Raw genomic sequence first — 13,584 nt, forward strand, 5'->3', positions numbered from 1 at the left:
TGTGTTTATAATAAGATATGGATTAGTTTAGGGAAATTCCTTACTTTGTTGTTTATCTGTTTCTCAGCAATAAAGTACTATTCAGCTTAGCTTCATTTCTAAAGCAGAGTTCAGTTATCTTATTATATTGTGGGCTGTAATAACTGGATGATCTTCTAGTTTATTTGGGTGCCGCTGAGTTTCCCCACAAGAAGCACATTACTGGCAGCTTAGAGATATGCTCATGTGTAATTTTCACTTCAGTTATGTATAGAAACATAAAAATTAAATGGTGATTCTTAAAAATATTGGTAGTTGTAGTAGAACTCATCATATCATAGCTCATTTTTACATGAATCTGAGACTAATGGGTAAATTATATCTGCTTTTAGCTGTGTGATACCATAGAAAGAGCATAGCGTCTTGTTTGTATCCAGGCAGACCTAGGTCAGATATTAATTTGGGCATGACTAGTAGTGACCCATGTAACCTTTCTGAAGTTCAGGTTCTTCAGCCTCGCTGTGGATATAGTCAGCCAGTCTCATTCTCTCTCTCTCTGGTTTCTGTGAGGATTACTGATAAATGTGTTTGATACCTCAGCATAGTGTGTGGCAGCGTGGTGGCTTTCTTTCTTTTTTGACTGCACCGTGTCGTCGTTGCTGCGCTGGTTTTTCTCTAGTTGCAGTGAGCGGGGGCTGCTCTCTGGTTGCGTGTGCAGGCTTCTGTTTGTGTAGCTTTTCTTGCTGTGGACCGTAGGCTCTGTGGCACGTGGCTTCAGTTGTTGTGTCCGAGGGCCTGGTAGTTAGGTTCCTGGGCTCTAGAGCACAGGCTCAATAATTGTGGCGCCTGGGCTTAGTTGCTCTGTGGCATGTGGGCTCTTCCTGGGTCAGGGGTCAAACCTGTGTCTTCACGCTGTCCGGTGAATTCTTTACCACTCGAGCCACCAGGGAAGCCTGGCACCGTGGTTATACCTGGTTAAATTGTAGCTGCTAATTAGTTTACTTTTTTCATTTTTATTGTGCTTGTAAGAAAACATGTATGGATGCAGTAATGAAGCACATGGACAAAATGTAAATGCGACCTCATGTGTACCTCCCCCGCCTCCCACTTTTCTAGCTGTTGATAACTATTGTTAAAAATTTTGAGTGCCTTTTCAGTCCTTTTTATGTACATTTACGTATCTTTACTATATACATATACGCTTTTCCCTCCAGTGTGGGATAATTGTATGTATATATAAACTTGCGTCTATGTTATGTTCTTGCAATTTGCCTTTTTCACATTATAATGCATTTTGGAGATATTTCTACGTCAGACCAAAAAGGCCTACCTCATTTTTAACCATGACATATATATCGTAACATTGGTGTACCACAGTTTGTTTAATGATGACCTGGGTGATAGATTATCTAGATTATTTACTGTATTGTTTGTTTTAAAAATTATATATATAATTTAAAACAAACAAACAATATATATAATTTTTTTAAAACAAACAATACAGTAAATAATCTAGATAATCTATCACCCAGGTCATCATTAAACAAACTGTGGTACACCAATGTTACGATATATATGTCATGGTTAAAAATGAGGTAGGCCTTTTTGGTCTGACGTAGAAATATCTCCAAAATGCATTATAATGTGAAAAAGGCAAATTGCAAGAACATAACATAGACGCAGGTTTCCCTGGTGCCTCAGATGGTAAAGCGTCTGCCTGCAAGGCGGGAGACCCGGGTTCGATTCCTGGGTCAGGAAGATCCCCTGGAGAAGGAAATGGCAATCTACTCCAGCACTCTTGCCTGGAAAATCCCATGGACGGAGGAGCCTGATAGGCTACAGTCCCTGGGGTTGCAGAGTCGGATACGACTGAGCGACTTCACTTTCACTTTCATATATTTAATATGGCATACTGGAAGTCTACTATGGGACCACAGAGTATTCAACTTTACAGATCTTTTCCCCCCTTAAAAATTATCTTAAATCTTATAAGTGAATACCAATACTGAGTAAGGGGTATTACTGATTTTTACAAAGCGTACAAGTAAAATATATGTTAATTAGGTGATATAAACAGCTGATTATTATCAGACTTTTAGAGAATTAGTATAGAAAAAGTTGTCTACAAAGTGGAAGAATTTAAAATAACTGGTTAAAGGATGGAAGTGTTTTCGGCTTGTGGAAAGGATATGTTGGTTATTTATGTAAAACTTCAAGAGGATGAAGGTTGAGAGAGAATGAATGGACTTCTGGAAAGGGAACAGGCCTGGGTGATAAAGGTGCTACCTTCAGTCCTAGCATGTAGTTATCTGCCTTTGAGAAATCATTTAACCTCTTAAACTGAATGATGTTTGTTATTTTCAATTCTAAAGTTCTGTGGTTCTGTGATAATTATGAAACATTAGCAAGTTTTCCAGAGAGGAGTGGGAAGGGCAAAGATGGAAAACATGATAGGAGTTTGTTTGGTCTGCTCTGGTAGAGAGTTGTGAAGCAGAACGAGATCCTCTGAATCAGATTCAGAGGAACACTACTACTAACCCACAAGAAATTGGGAATCTGGTTCAAGTAATGGGCAGAGCACATGACTTTGGCAGATAATGGAATGTGTGATGAAATGTTGTAGGCAGAAAATCTGACTGAGAGTTGACCAGTGAATCTAGATGCGAGCAGTAATAGATGGGATAGAAATGAAATGGGGGAACGTAAGAGGAACTTATAGTAGGAGGGGGTCCAGATTCTGAGCTGGGAAAATAAGATACAGTGGGTATTCAAGAAGTTTTTGCTTTAGGGGTTGAATTAATGAAAGGCTGGAATGAGGTTGGAGGACTGAATGTGAAGGTCATGGCTAGAATATCTTAAGCTGGTGCCTTAACATCCGCTTATATGCTAGGCATTTTTGTATGAGATTGACATAGGGGAATATTTCCTTTTTGTATCCATAATAGCTGACTCTCTGGAAGCTGGTGAAATTGGCTAATGTCATAGGAAAAGAGATTTAGAGCTGTAGGGGGGATATTCCTTTAGCTAGTGAAAACTGGTTTGAGATATTCTTCAAAAGAATCCTGTGGTTTGATCCATAATTTCCCTTTTTCTTAGAGCATACCTGCTCATTAAAACTGCAAGTTTTAAGGCAAAATTTGGTAAATTTGTTTCATATGATTTTGTCTGCTGCCTTGCTCTGGTGTCAAACCTTTTTTCCCCCTGCTACCATTATTAATCATATTTATACCTCTGCGTTTTCCATGGAGAGCTCAAGGTACTCCGTGTATTTACATATTGGGAGAGAGAAGTGTTTGTTTTAGGTGAATATATGGAGGCATGGAAAGATTGAGTTCTTTGTCAGGATTAGATGACAGTTGAGCTGTCATAATAACTTCATAATCTTTCACCTCGATTTCCTCATTTTGCTTCTGCATGGTAAACTGTATGTTTGTCTGAAACCCTCTCCCTCTGAAAAAATCCAGATTGCTTAGGAAATGAGACAATACTCTGGAAAAGAGCAGCGTCTACTCCTCTTCCTCTTCCTTATCTAAAACTCAGAGCTGCCTCTTCTCCATTGCTAATTTTGTTCCTGAAACTCTTTTTTGATTTGTTTTCTGCCTTGTGTTTTTGAGGGTTGGGTACATGTGTATTTATGTTTTCCCTAATAACATTTATTTTTAATGACCTCTATACACTATTCTTTTAATGGAAAACTACAGAGATTTTAAAATTAAATATTAATAAAATTTCTCCTCTTTGCCTAGAACAGTTTAGGTTGGAGTGACTTTGACCATGTAGAGAGGATGCTAACATCATTTACAAAGAAACTTGTCATAATTATAGTTCTTTCTCTAAGCACCAGAAATGAACAAAAGCTTAGAATTAAAAATGAAAACTCTTCTTCATAATTGCCAAAACTTGGAAGCAGCCAAGATGTACTTCAGTAGGTGAATGGATAAACTATGCTAGACCCAGATAATAGAATATTATTTGGCACTAAAAAAAAAAAAACAAGTCCAACCCTTCCTTTCCTGTCTTCTATAAATTTACTAATCCTTATGATGTCATATTTCATAGGTTGGACACTTCAATCTAGAAAGAGTAGTCATAGGGCCACCCTTAAGGTGGGACAAATTATGGAAATTTTATAAGGTTTCCTTGGGGTCCCATGCCCTCTTCAGAATCACCTGTTTTGTAGTACAACCAGAAGAATAATTCAGAAATTATTTTCAGCCTTATAAATAGCTGTCTTCATAAGAATCTCCTCTCCTAGTTTTCTTCAAATAAGGGAACACTAATATTGTTTCCCTTTGGATTAACTGTTGCTTGCCATTTTTCTTTGTGCATTTTAAAACTGTGTTTTAAATGATGCTTTTCTGAAATCTGGGAGGTAGATTCTGACCTTAAAGTCTTTTCTGTCCACTGTTCCTATGATTTCATCCTCCTCTCACTCCCTGCTCCCAGATGATTGGAAAGATATATTTGTAAGTGAAAGGTGGGAAAATGTGGGTATTGTCTCTTTAATGGTTGGTTGGTTATCATCATATTGGACTCAGGCTGAGACTCTGGGGAGTGATACTTTCATATACCTTTAATTTTATACTTCTTGAGGAACACCATAAAAGTACTACATGTTTTATTCCATTTCCAAAGTAGCACTTAGTAAATATATATGGCAGTGGGTTATATTTTTCTTTTCTTGTTGCAATGTACAAACAAAACCACTTTTTTCTTTCTTTCCAAATGAAAATCTGTTTGATTTCTTATTAGCTGTGTCTGCATTACTCTGTTTTCCCTTGCCATGACTGTCTGAATCTTTGGGAGAATATAACGTTTGTACTTTTCTACTCTTGAAGGAAACTGGTGGTGACAAAAGAAAAGGAGAAGAAGGTGGGGCTGTATACAATCTATGTGAATCCTGCCAACACCCACCAGTTTGCAGTGGGTGGACGAGACCAGTTTGTAAGGTGAGTCTGTGGCTGTTTTGTGTCTTTGAGAGTTTGAGATTGTGATGCATTGTGTCCTACCAGCTGTCCCTTTTGGAAAGGTATGAATTGCCTAGAAATCCATTAACCACCATCTTCCATTTTTTGCCATCTTCCAAAGAGTTTAAACTTCTGTGATATATTCTGTTCTGTAATTAACATTCCCTGAGGGATGGCTTGACATGTTGCGGATATTATCAGGTTTAAGGAAGTTTAATGAATTGACCGAGGTCTCCACCTAGTAGTTAGCGTAAACCCAGGTTTACTACCAAGTGCTCTAGTTAGTAAATACTTTCCACCATTTTTCATACGTAAGTTAACATGCACTAGAAATTTTGAATACTGGTTTCAGATTCAGAAATGATTTATTTGACTTGGAAATTCTCATTGTGAACTTAGAGGTTTTGGCTCCTAGTATCCTGAACCACTTTTCTTTATCCTTAGTGATATTTTTGTTTTGAACATTTCTTGTAACATTGTCTATTGGGGCATATCCTAAGGGAAACAGAGTTTATGGATTCAGTCCATGACTACACGTGACTGCAGTTAGTTTCCTTGACCCTTTGTCACAGTTATATCCCATCCCTACCCAGTTGGTCTGTCTCAAGTATATTTTTTTAGTTGCCAAGGGATCGTCAGTTTGAAAGGGAGGAAAGAGGTTTATAGAAAAATGAATGACTTTATGTTTTTCTGATAGTGGTGAAATACATGATCTTCCTTTTTAAATGAGAGGGTACTTTTTATAACTGCTGCTGCTGCTAAGTCACTTCAGTCATGTCCGACTCTGTGCGACCCCATAGACGGCAGCCCACCAGGCTCCGCCGTCCCTGGGATAGGATTCTCCAGGCAAGAACACTGGAGTGGGTTGCCATTTCCTTCTCCAATGCATGAAAGTGAAAAGTGAAAGTGAAGTCCTTCAGTCGTGTCCGACTCTTTGCGACCCCATGGACTGCAGCCTACCAGGCTCCTCTGTCCATGGGATTTTCCAGGCAAGAGTACTGGACTGGGTTGCCATTGCCTTCTCCGTTTATATAAGTTTATTCTATAATTAATTTTATTAAGAATCAGGGATGGACTAAATTTTTAGAAATCCCTGAGAGCCCTACAAGAGAATTGGGAAACTTTATTACTCTCTTCTTCCCCTGTTTTCATTGCCTTCTAAGTTCCTTTCCTCTATTGACCAATAGCAAATGTGTAGCAGTAGTTTGTTTGTTTTTTTTTTAAAGATACGAAGCTGTTGATCCGAAAAAGGGTTTAGTTGTTGGAACTTTCAAGTGCTACTTCCTCCAAAAAAAGCATTTACTGAAATTTCTAATTTGGATTTCCTGCTTGAGCTCTGGATTCATTGAAAAGTCTGTGAATTCAGATAATTCAACCACAAGGACCTTGATGTTTGGAGGAAAATAGAGGCATTGTCTGTATTGATAACTGCAATTGATAATGCCTTTATCCAAAGCTGATACTTTCTGAGGGTTAGAATGGGGCTGGAAATTTGTTTCAGTGTTTCGACACAAGGAGAAATACTCAGATCTTCTGACTCTTATCAGCCTCAGTGTTCTTTATCCCTTTTTGCATGCCAAATTCTCAGCATGTCATAGGCTGTTCACGTGACAGAAGCACGTGTAGATTTTGAGGCACAGTTGGTAATGGACAGGGAAGCCTGGCGAGCTGCTGTCCATGGGGTTGCAAAGAGTCAGACACGACTGAGTGACTGAACTGAACTGATTGCCTATGAGCAGACGGCCCTTCCAACACCCTAGCTCGTCTCTCATCATCCTCAATTTCTCTGGCACCTCTTCATTCATTGAGTATATTGGAATTCCTCCTTTCTGATTCTTTCTTTGACGAAACTGTAGGCTCACCTTACAGTATGAATCTGAAAATATTTTTGCTGAATATTTTATATCATAGCACTATTAGCTTTCACTAGCCTGAAGGAAAACCTCTAAGGGAGTACAGAGAAATCGCTTATTTATCCTCAAGGCTTTTGCATCGTAAATACTGAATTTTAGTTTTGGATTGTGAAGGAGCATTTAAGGGAAACCTTAGAGAGCCATGCTTTTTGGAATATGATCAAAAAGTGGGGATGGGTAGGGAGAAAGAAAAAAGGTAGGCAGGTGAAGGGTGATAGCACTTTGAGTCTCTGCTACTAAATCCTGCTTGGGTTGGTGTAAGAATTTACAGGAGTGAAGGAAAGGAGACTATATCAGATAAATGAATCGTGTGGTGATAGATTTGGCTGTGTGATTGGTTGACATGTAAATTTATTGCTAAAGGATTTGGAATAGGCCCAGATTTATAAAACAGAGTCAGTAAGTAGTCCTTTGCTTCCCTGTTGTTATCAGTGACACTGAGAGAACACTAGGTTAAAGGCGCATGGCAGGAAGAGGAGGTGAGGAGGGAAGAGAGGCGCTTAAAGTCAGTGAGGGCCTGGAGGCCTGTGCAGAGACATGCAGTGAGGGTGTTGAGACAGTGCCGGCGCTATTCTTCATTTGATTTAAAATGTCAGGGGCACAGGAAGACTCAATAATGTGGAGATGTCAGTTCTTCTCAACTTGAGTTGTTGATTCAGTGCAGTTCCAGTCAAAATTCCAGCAAGATATTTTATGTATATCAACAAACTGATCCTAAAGTTTGTGAGGTGAGACTAAAGATCAACACCATATTGAGGGAGAAGGACAAAGTTGGAGGTCTGATACTACCCAACTTCAAGACTTACTATAAAGCTACAGTAATTCAGACAGCATTATATTGGTGAAAGAGACAAATAGATCAAAGGGACAGAATAGAGAGCCCAGAAGTAGACCCCCGTAAATATAGTTGAGCTATCTTTGACAAAGATGCAAAGGCAAAAAATGGAGAAACGATAGTCTCTGCAGTATATGGTGCTGAAATAACTGGACATTGACATGTAAAAACTGAATCTAGACATAGTCTGAAAGTAAAACCCAAAGCTATGAAACTCCTAGAAGATAACATAGGAGAAAACCTAGAAGACCTTGCATTATAAAGACATCCATGAAAGAAAAAATTGATAGGTTAGATTTCATTAAAATTAAAAACTTCTGCTCTGTGACAGTATCTTTCAAGAGAATTAGAAGATAGGCCACAGACTAAGAAGATACTTGCAAAAGGCACATCTGATGAAGGACTGTTATTCAAAATACAAAAATAACTCTTAAATCTCAATAGCAAAAAAAAAACCCAATCAAAAATGAGCTAAAGACCTTAACAGACACCTCACTTCAGATATTCAGATAACTGAATGGAAAGATGACCATCAGGAAAATGCATACAGTGCAAAATAATAACAGCTGCTTTGGAAGGCAGTTTGACAGTGTCTCCAGAACTGGCACCCTGTGATCCAGCAGTTAAGCTCCTTGGTATTTACTTAAACAAGTTGAAAACATATGTCTATACAGAAACCTATACATGGATGTCTATAGCCTTATTCATAATTGCCAAACTTTGGAAGCAACCGACATGTTCTTCAGTATGTGAAATGGTGGTATATCTAGACAATGGAACATTATTCACCACTAGAAAGAAATGAGCTATCATGTCATGAAAAGACATGGAGGAATCTTAATGCATATTACTGAGTGGGAAAAAAAGCCAGTATGTAAGGACTTCATACTATATGTTCCAACAGTATGACATTCTGGAAAAGGCAAAACTGTGGAAATAGGATCAGTGATAGCCAGGGGTGGGGTGGGGCAAGAGAGAGGAATAGGCAGTGGATTTTTTATGGCAGTGGAAATACTCCGTGATGTTAATGATGGATATGTCATTATACATTTATCCAAACCTGTAGAATGTAGAGTAAACTCTGTAGATTTTGAGTGATTATGGTATGTCAGTGTAGGTTTTTTAAAAAACTACCATTTTGGTGAGTGATTTAGATAATGGGAGAGGCTGTACATGTGTGAGGGCAGGGAGTGTGTGGAAAACATCTATACAGCTCTCTGTTTTGTTATATACCTTAAACTGCTTAATAAAGTAAAGTATTATAAGTAAAAAAAAATTTTTTTAAATGACAAGCTTCTGTCCTATGCTCAGATAATAAGAGAATTTTTTGTAATTTTGTATCACCACTTTCTAGCACAGGGGTTAGCAGTCTACACTGTTTTTGTAAATAAAGTTTTATTAGAACATAGCCATAGTCATTTGTTACTGTGACAGAGACTGGATGGCCCTGCCAGCTTAAAATAATTACTGCCTTGCCGTTTAAGAAAAAAATTTGCCAACCCCTAGTCTCAAGCAAGGAAAGTCCCATGGACGGAGGAGCCTGGTGAGCTGCAGTCCATGGGGTCGCTAAGAGTCGGACACGACTGAGCGACTTCACTTTCACTTTTCACTTTCATGCATTGGAGAAGGAAATGGCAACCCACTCCAGTGTTCTTGCCTGGAGAATCCCAGGGACGGGGCAGCCTGGTGGGCTGCCGTCTATGGGGTCGCACAGAGTCAGACACGACTGAAGCGACTAAGCAGCAGCAGCAGCAGTCTCAAGCATCATATCTAGAATATAGTAGGTTCTAAATAAATACTTATGGAAGAAAGAGGAAGATAAAAGAAGGGCAAAGAGCTTTAGATATTGAGGAACACAGAATGTTCCATACACCAGAATATTAAATACTTAATTAAAATTTTTTTTTTTACTAATTTGATGACTTGGGAACATAATGATGACCTAGTGATACTTGAAAGCTGTTGATTTAGACTTAGAGGGAAACAAATCTGATTGTTAGCAGCTATATTTGCTGAAGAGTAGTAATTGATAGTATAGCAGTCTCCTATTTGTTTTCTTTTTTTATTCGTTCATTTAAAAAACGTTTCCTGGATAGTCTGTTTATGCAGGGTATTTGTTAATGAACTGTGGAGAATACAAACATACATTGATTCATTTGTTTATTCACCTAGCATTTACTGAGCATTTGCTGTGTGCTAGATACACAGTGGACTAGATACAGTTTCTGCCTTCAAGGAGGATTCTGAAGAAACAGGTATATAAGGATTAAAAATATTAAGTAACTTACCCAATATTACTCATCTAGTAAGTAGCATAGTATCTGAACTCAGTTCAGATTCCTTCAATATGGTGGAAACCATTAACTATGCTGTTCTTTCTCACAAAAGAAAATTAAAGACAAATGGGAAATATTTCAGGTAAAGGGAACAATTGTATTAGGATAACAAGATGAGACATGGTATATTTAAGAAAGCATAGCTGTGTGTGTGTGTAATGTATAGGATCTTTGGGAGTGGTAGGCAGCCATATTGAGTAGTCTGAACCTTATTTACTAAAAGTACAAAATCACTGAGACATTTAATTATGGAATTTACATTAAATTTTTCATGTTAGATGTAATTCTGGTGACAGTATGAGCAAGGAAATCAGAAGGTTACTACAAATAATGTAGGCAAAGAATGAATAAGAGTGGAGAAAGCAGATATAGTGAAGAAATACACCCAGGAGGTCAAATTGTTGACAGGAAAGAAATATAGGAGAAGAAAGGACCTGATTTTTGGTTTGGCCACCTGAATTTAGGATGGTGTCATTAACAAAGATTTGGGGGAAAGGGTAGATCTTGAATGATCTTAAGGAGAATGATTTTGTTTTGGGCATTCCATTACAACATTCATTTGGCATGTGGCTATAAATGTAGAGATCACTCCGAACAAGTGTGGGCTGGAGACACAGATCTAAGAGACATGTATCTACATATAGGTGGTAGTTAAAATGTTGGTAATGGAATTTGATCACCAGAAGAAAGTATAGTGCAGAATTCTTCCTCCCTTTTGAGTCTCTGGCCTCTTTGCGAGTACGAGAACTATGATCCCGTCTCCTTGGAAAAATACATGTAAGCACAGTTTCTGGGCATTCACATATACTTGAACTCTAGGTTTTAAAATTTCCTTATATAGAGTCAGAGGAGAACTTAAGACTGGACCTTTGAACAACATTAGCATTTAAGGGGTAAACAAAGAAGCACAAGCCCATGTGCTTGTGGTTGGATATCAAGGAAGGAAAATATTTCAGGGAAGGAATAATGAATAATGTCAAGAAGAGAGAAAGACCTAAAAAAGTATCTTGTTGGCATTGGTGCTTAGGTTACTGATGACTTTAGCCAGAGAAGTTTCGGTAGTGAATTGAAAGCCAAAGCTAGATTAGAATGGATTGAGAAATGAATAGGGGGTGAGGGAATGAAAATGTTAAAAGCAGATTGCTCTTTTCCGTAATTTAACTGATGGCGTGGTGGGGAAGTGGGGGGACAGAAAAAGCAAGAGTAGGAAAGGTCAGTGGAAGGATTTAAACAGGGTCCTTGGAGGGATGAGATGCTGGAGATTGGGGGACACTGATGTGCAAGGACAGTGACTAGATCTGGCCTGCTCCTCACTGTATTTCTAGCACTTGGTATAATACTTGGCACCTAATCTATGTGTCATAAATGGTTGCACAGATGATTAAAGTTTGGATTGGAAAGATGAGGGAAGGTGAAGGTAGTTTGGTGCTTGATGGAAAAGATGGAAGAATAGATGGAGTCTTGAGATATAGGTGGTAGCTTGTAATAGTTGTGGGGAGAACTAGGGGGAAAACTAGCCAAATAAAATTTCAGGGAGGGATTGGGATTGAGGACTCCCTGACTTACAAAAAGCATGGTCTCTGCCCATGAGTAATAAACCGTACTGGGGAAGCAGCATACACAGAAAAGGATCTGTAATGTTATTTTAGGGCAGATAAATCGTAAGTGATACAAAAGCTGAGAGAAGAGATAAGCCACTTCAAAATAATGTAATTTAAGATTACTACTTGAAATGAGAAGTACCTGGATAAAAGAGTTTTGTTTGGAAGAGGGGTAGGAGAAGATTTTTGAGGAAAAGCCTAAGCCAGAAGCTGAATTGGGGAATGTCTTTTATCTGTTCTGACATCCAGCTGACTGCTGTTCTAGTCATTACATTGAACTTTGGTTCTTCAAGTGTTGTTTGTAAGTTTTGACATTTTCATTGCTTCTTCTGTAGGATTTATGACCAGAGGAAGATTGATGAGAATGAAAACAATGGAGTACTCAAGAAATTCTGCCCTCATCACCTGGTAAGATTCATGAAGGGCCAGTGGCTCCAGGCTTCCCTGACTCAACCCCAAGCCTGCCACCAGACTTGTTGACATAGTGGGAAGAGCTTGGACTTTGGAGTCAAAAGACACCTGGATTTGAATCCTGGCTCTACCATTTAGCAGTTTTGTGATCTTGGGCAGTCACCCTACCTCCTTTAGCGTCAATATTCCTACCAACAAAAAGAGATACAGATAACTGCCTTGTACCACAGTGGTAAAGCCTAACAAGATAATGTGCGTATGAAATGGCTCGCACACAGAAGACAACCGGTAGAAAGCCCTCTCCCCCTAATTTGGTCAAGTTTCCTCAGTTGTGCTCCTGTCTATCTGCCTCTCTGCCTCTCTCTGTCTCTCTCTCTCTCTCTCAGACTCTGGGAGAAGATACAGGGGAGTTTGAAGGAAAACCTATTTCCTGAAGGTGGTGTAATAAATGGGGGGGTGGGGCATCAGTCAGTATCTGCTCCTTATTGCAGGTGAACAGTGAGTCCAAAGCAAACATCACCTGTCTTGTGTACAGCCACGACGGCACAGGTACGTGAGCAGGGCCCAGCTCCTAGGCTGGCATGCCCCCTCTGTCTAGGGAGCTGCTGAGCCAGCGAGGCATGTGCCCTCCCGTGCTCACCACTGTGCTGTAGCTCCAAGTGGAGCCGTGGGGAGTAGTCGCTGACGGTGAGCACACAGTGGGAGGATGCAGCAGATGACCCTTGGAGATGCCAGGCACTCGCAGAATGCCACAGCTGATACTTGGCAGGGCCTGTCCTGAAGGCCGGGCTACTTGCTTGAGCAGGTTCTTACGCCTTTGACTCATTCCTGAATTAATGGGTATGATCTTCCTGAGCATTCTGCTACCCCTGAGTTGGCAGCGTGTTCCTAGTCTACCCTAGACACCTGAATTGCTTGCTGTTCCAACTGAGTAAGATGGGCGCTATACCTGGGTGTTAGGAGGGGGCACTACTGGCAAGAAGCCCCACCCCAACCCCCAACTCCTAGTCCTAGCTTTTTTCAGCCTTTGCCTTCACTGCTGTGTGCTTGTTCTTGGCAGAGCTCCTGGCCAGTTACAATGATGAAGACATTTACCTCTTCAACTCCTCTCACAGTGATGGGGCCCAGTATATTAAGAGATATAAGGGCCACAGAAATAATGCCACAGGTGAGGCTGTCTTTCTAGGTTTCTGTACCCCAAGCCTGTTGATTTGAAGAACCACAGTATCTCATTTAGGTTGTGCAAATAAGAATTACCTAAAGGAGTAGGCTACCCATCACCAAGGGACAGGCCTAAGTGGGCTGGAGTTTTCATCGGCCCTCCTGTGCTAGAGGAGAGAGGGCTCGGGAGCATTTCTCATGATGACAGTGATGTTATACTTGGTTTGGGTGTAAGGAAACTAGACTGACTATATAAAATATATATACATATATATATATGCAAACTTATGATTTCAGGTAACTTCAGGATTAAAAGACTTACTAGGGAGTTTGGGAGAGCCCTCCTTAGTTAGTGGTACTAAGACTAATTGCCTAAAATAG

General features: G+C 39.6%; 1 protein-coding gene across 8 annotated transcripts in view; it reads left to right on the plus strand.

The window, feature by feature from the left end:
* DCAF8 (DDB1 and CUL4 associated factor 8) overlaps nucleotides 1-13,584 on the plus strand; it is a 40,718-nt gene that overhangs the window by 19,272 nt on the left and 7,862 nt on the right. For all 8 annotated transcript variants that reach the window (XM_025287535.3, XM_044944138.2, XM_025287536.3 and 5 more), the window contains 4 exons: nucleotides 4,818-4,928; nucleotides 11,967-12,039; nucleotides 12,534-12,591; nucleotides 13,103-13,210. In XM_025287535.3, the coding sequence (XP_025143320.1) occupies nucleotides 4,818-4,928; nucleotides 11,967-12,039; nucleotides 12,534-12,591; nucleotides 13,103-13,210 (350 nt within the window). The remainder of the gene's footprint in view (nucleotides 1-4,817; nucleotides 4,929-11,966; nucleotides 12,040-12,533; nucleotides 12,592-13,102; nucleotides 13,211-13,584) is intronic.

The sequence above is a fragment of the Bubalus bubalis genome, chromosome 6, assembly GCF_019923935.1.
Source record: "Bubalus bubalis isolate 160015118507 breed Murrah chromosome 6, NDDB_SH_1, whole genome shotgun sequence".
Taxonomy (NCBI): Eukaryota; Metazoa; Chordata; class Mammalia; order Artiodactyla; family Bovidae; genus Bubalus; species Bubalus bubalis.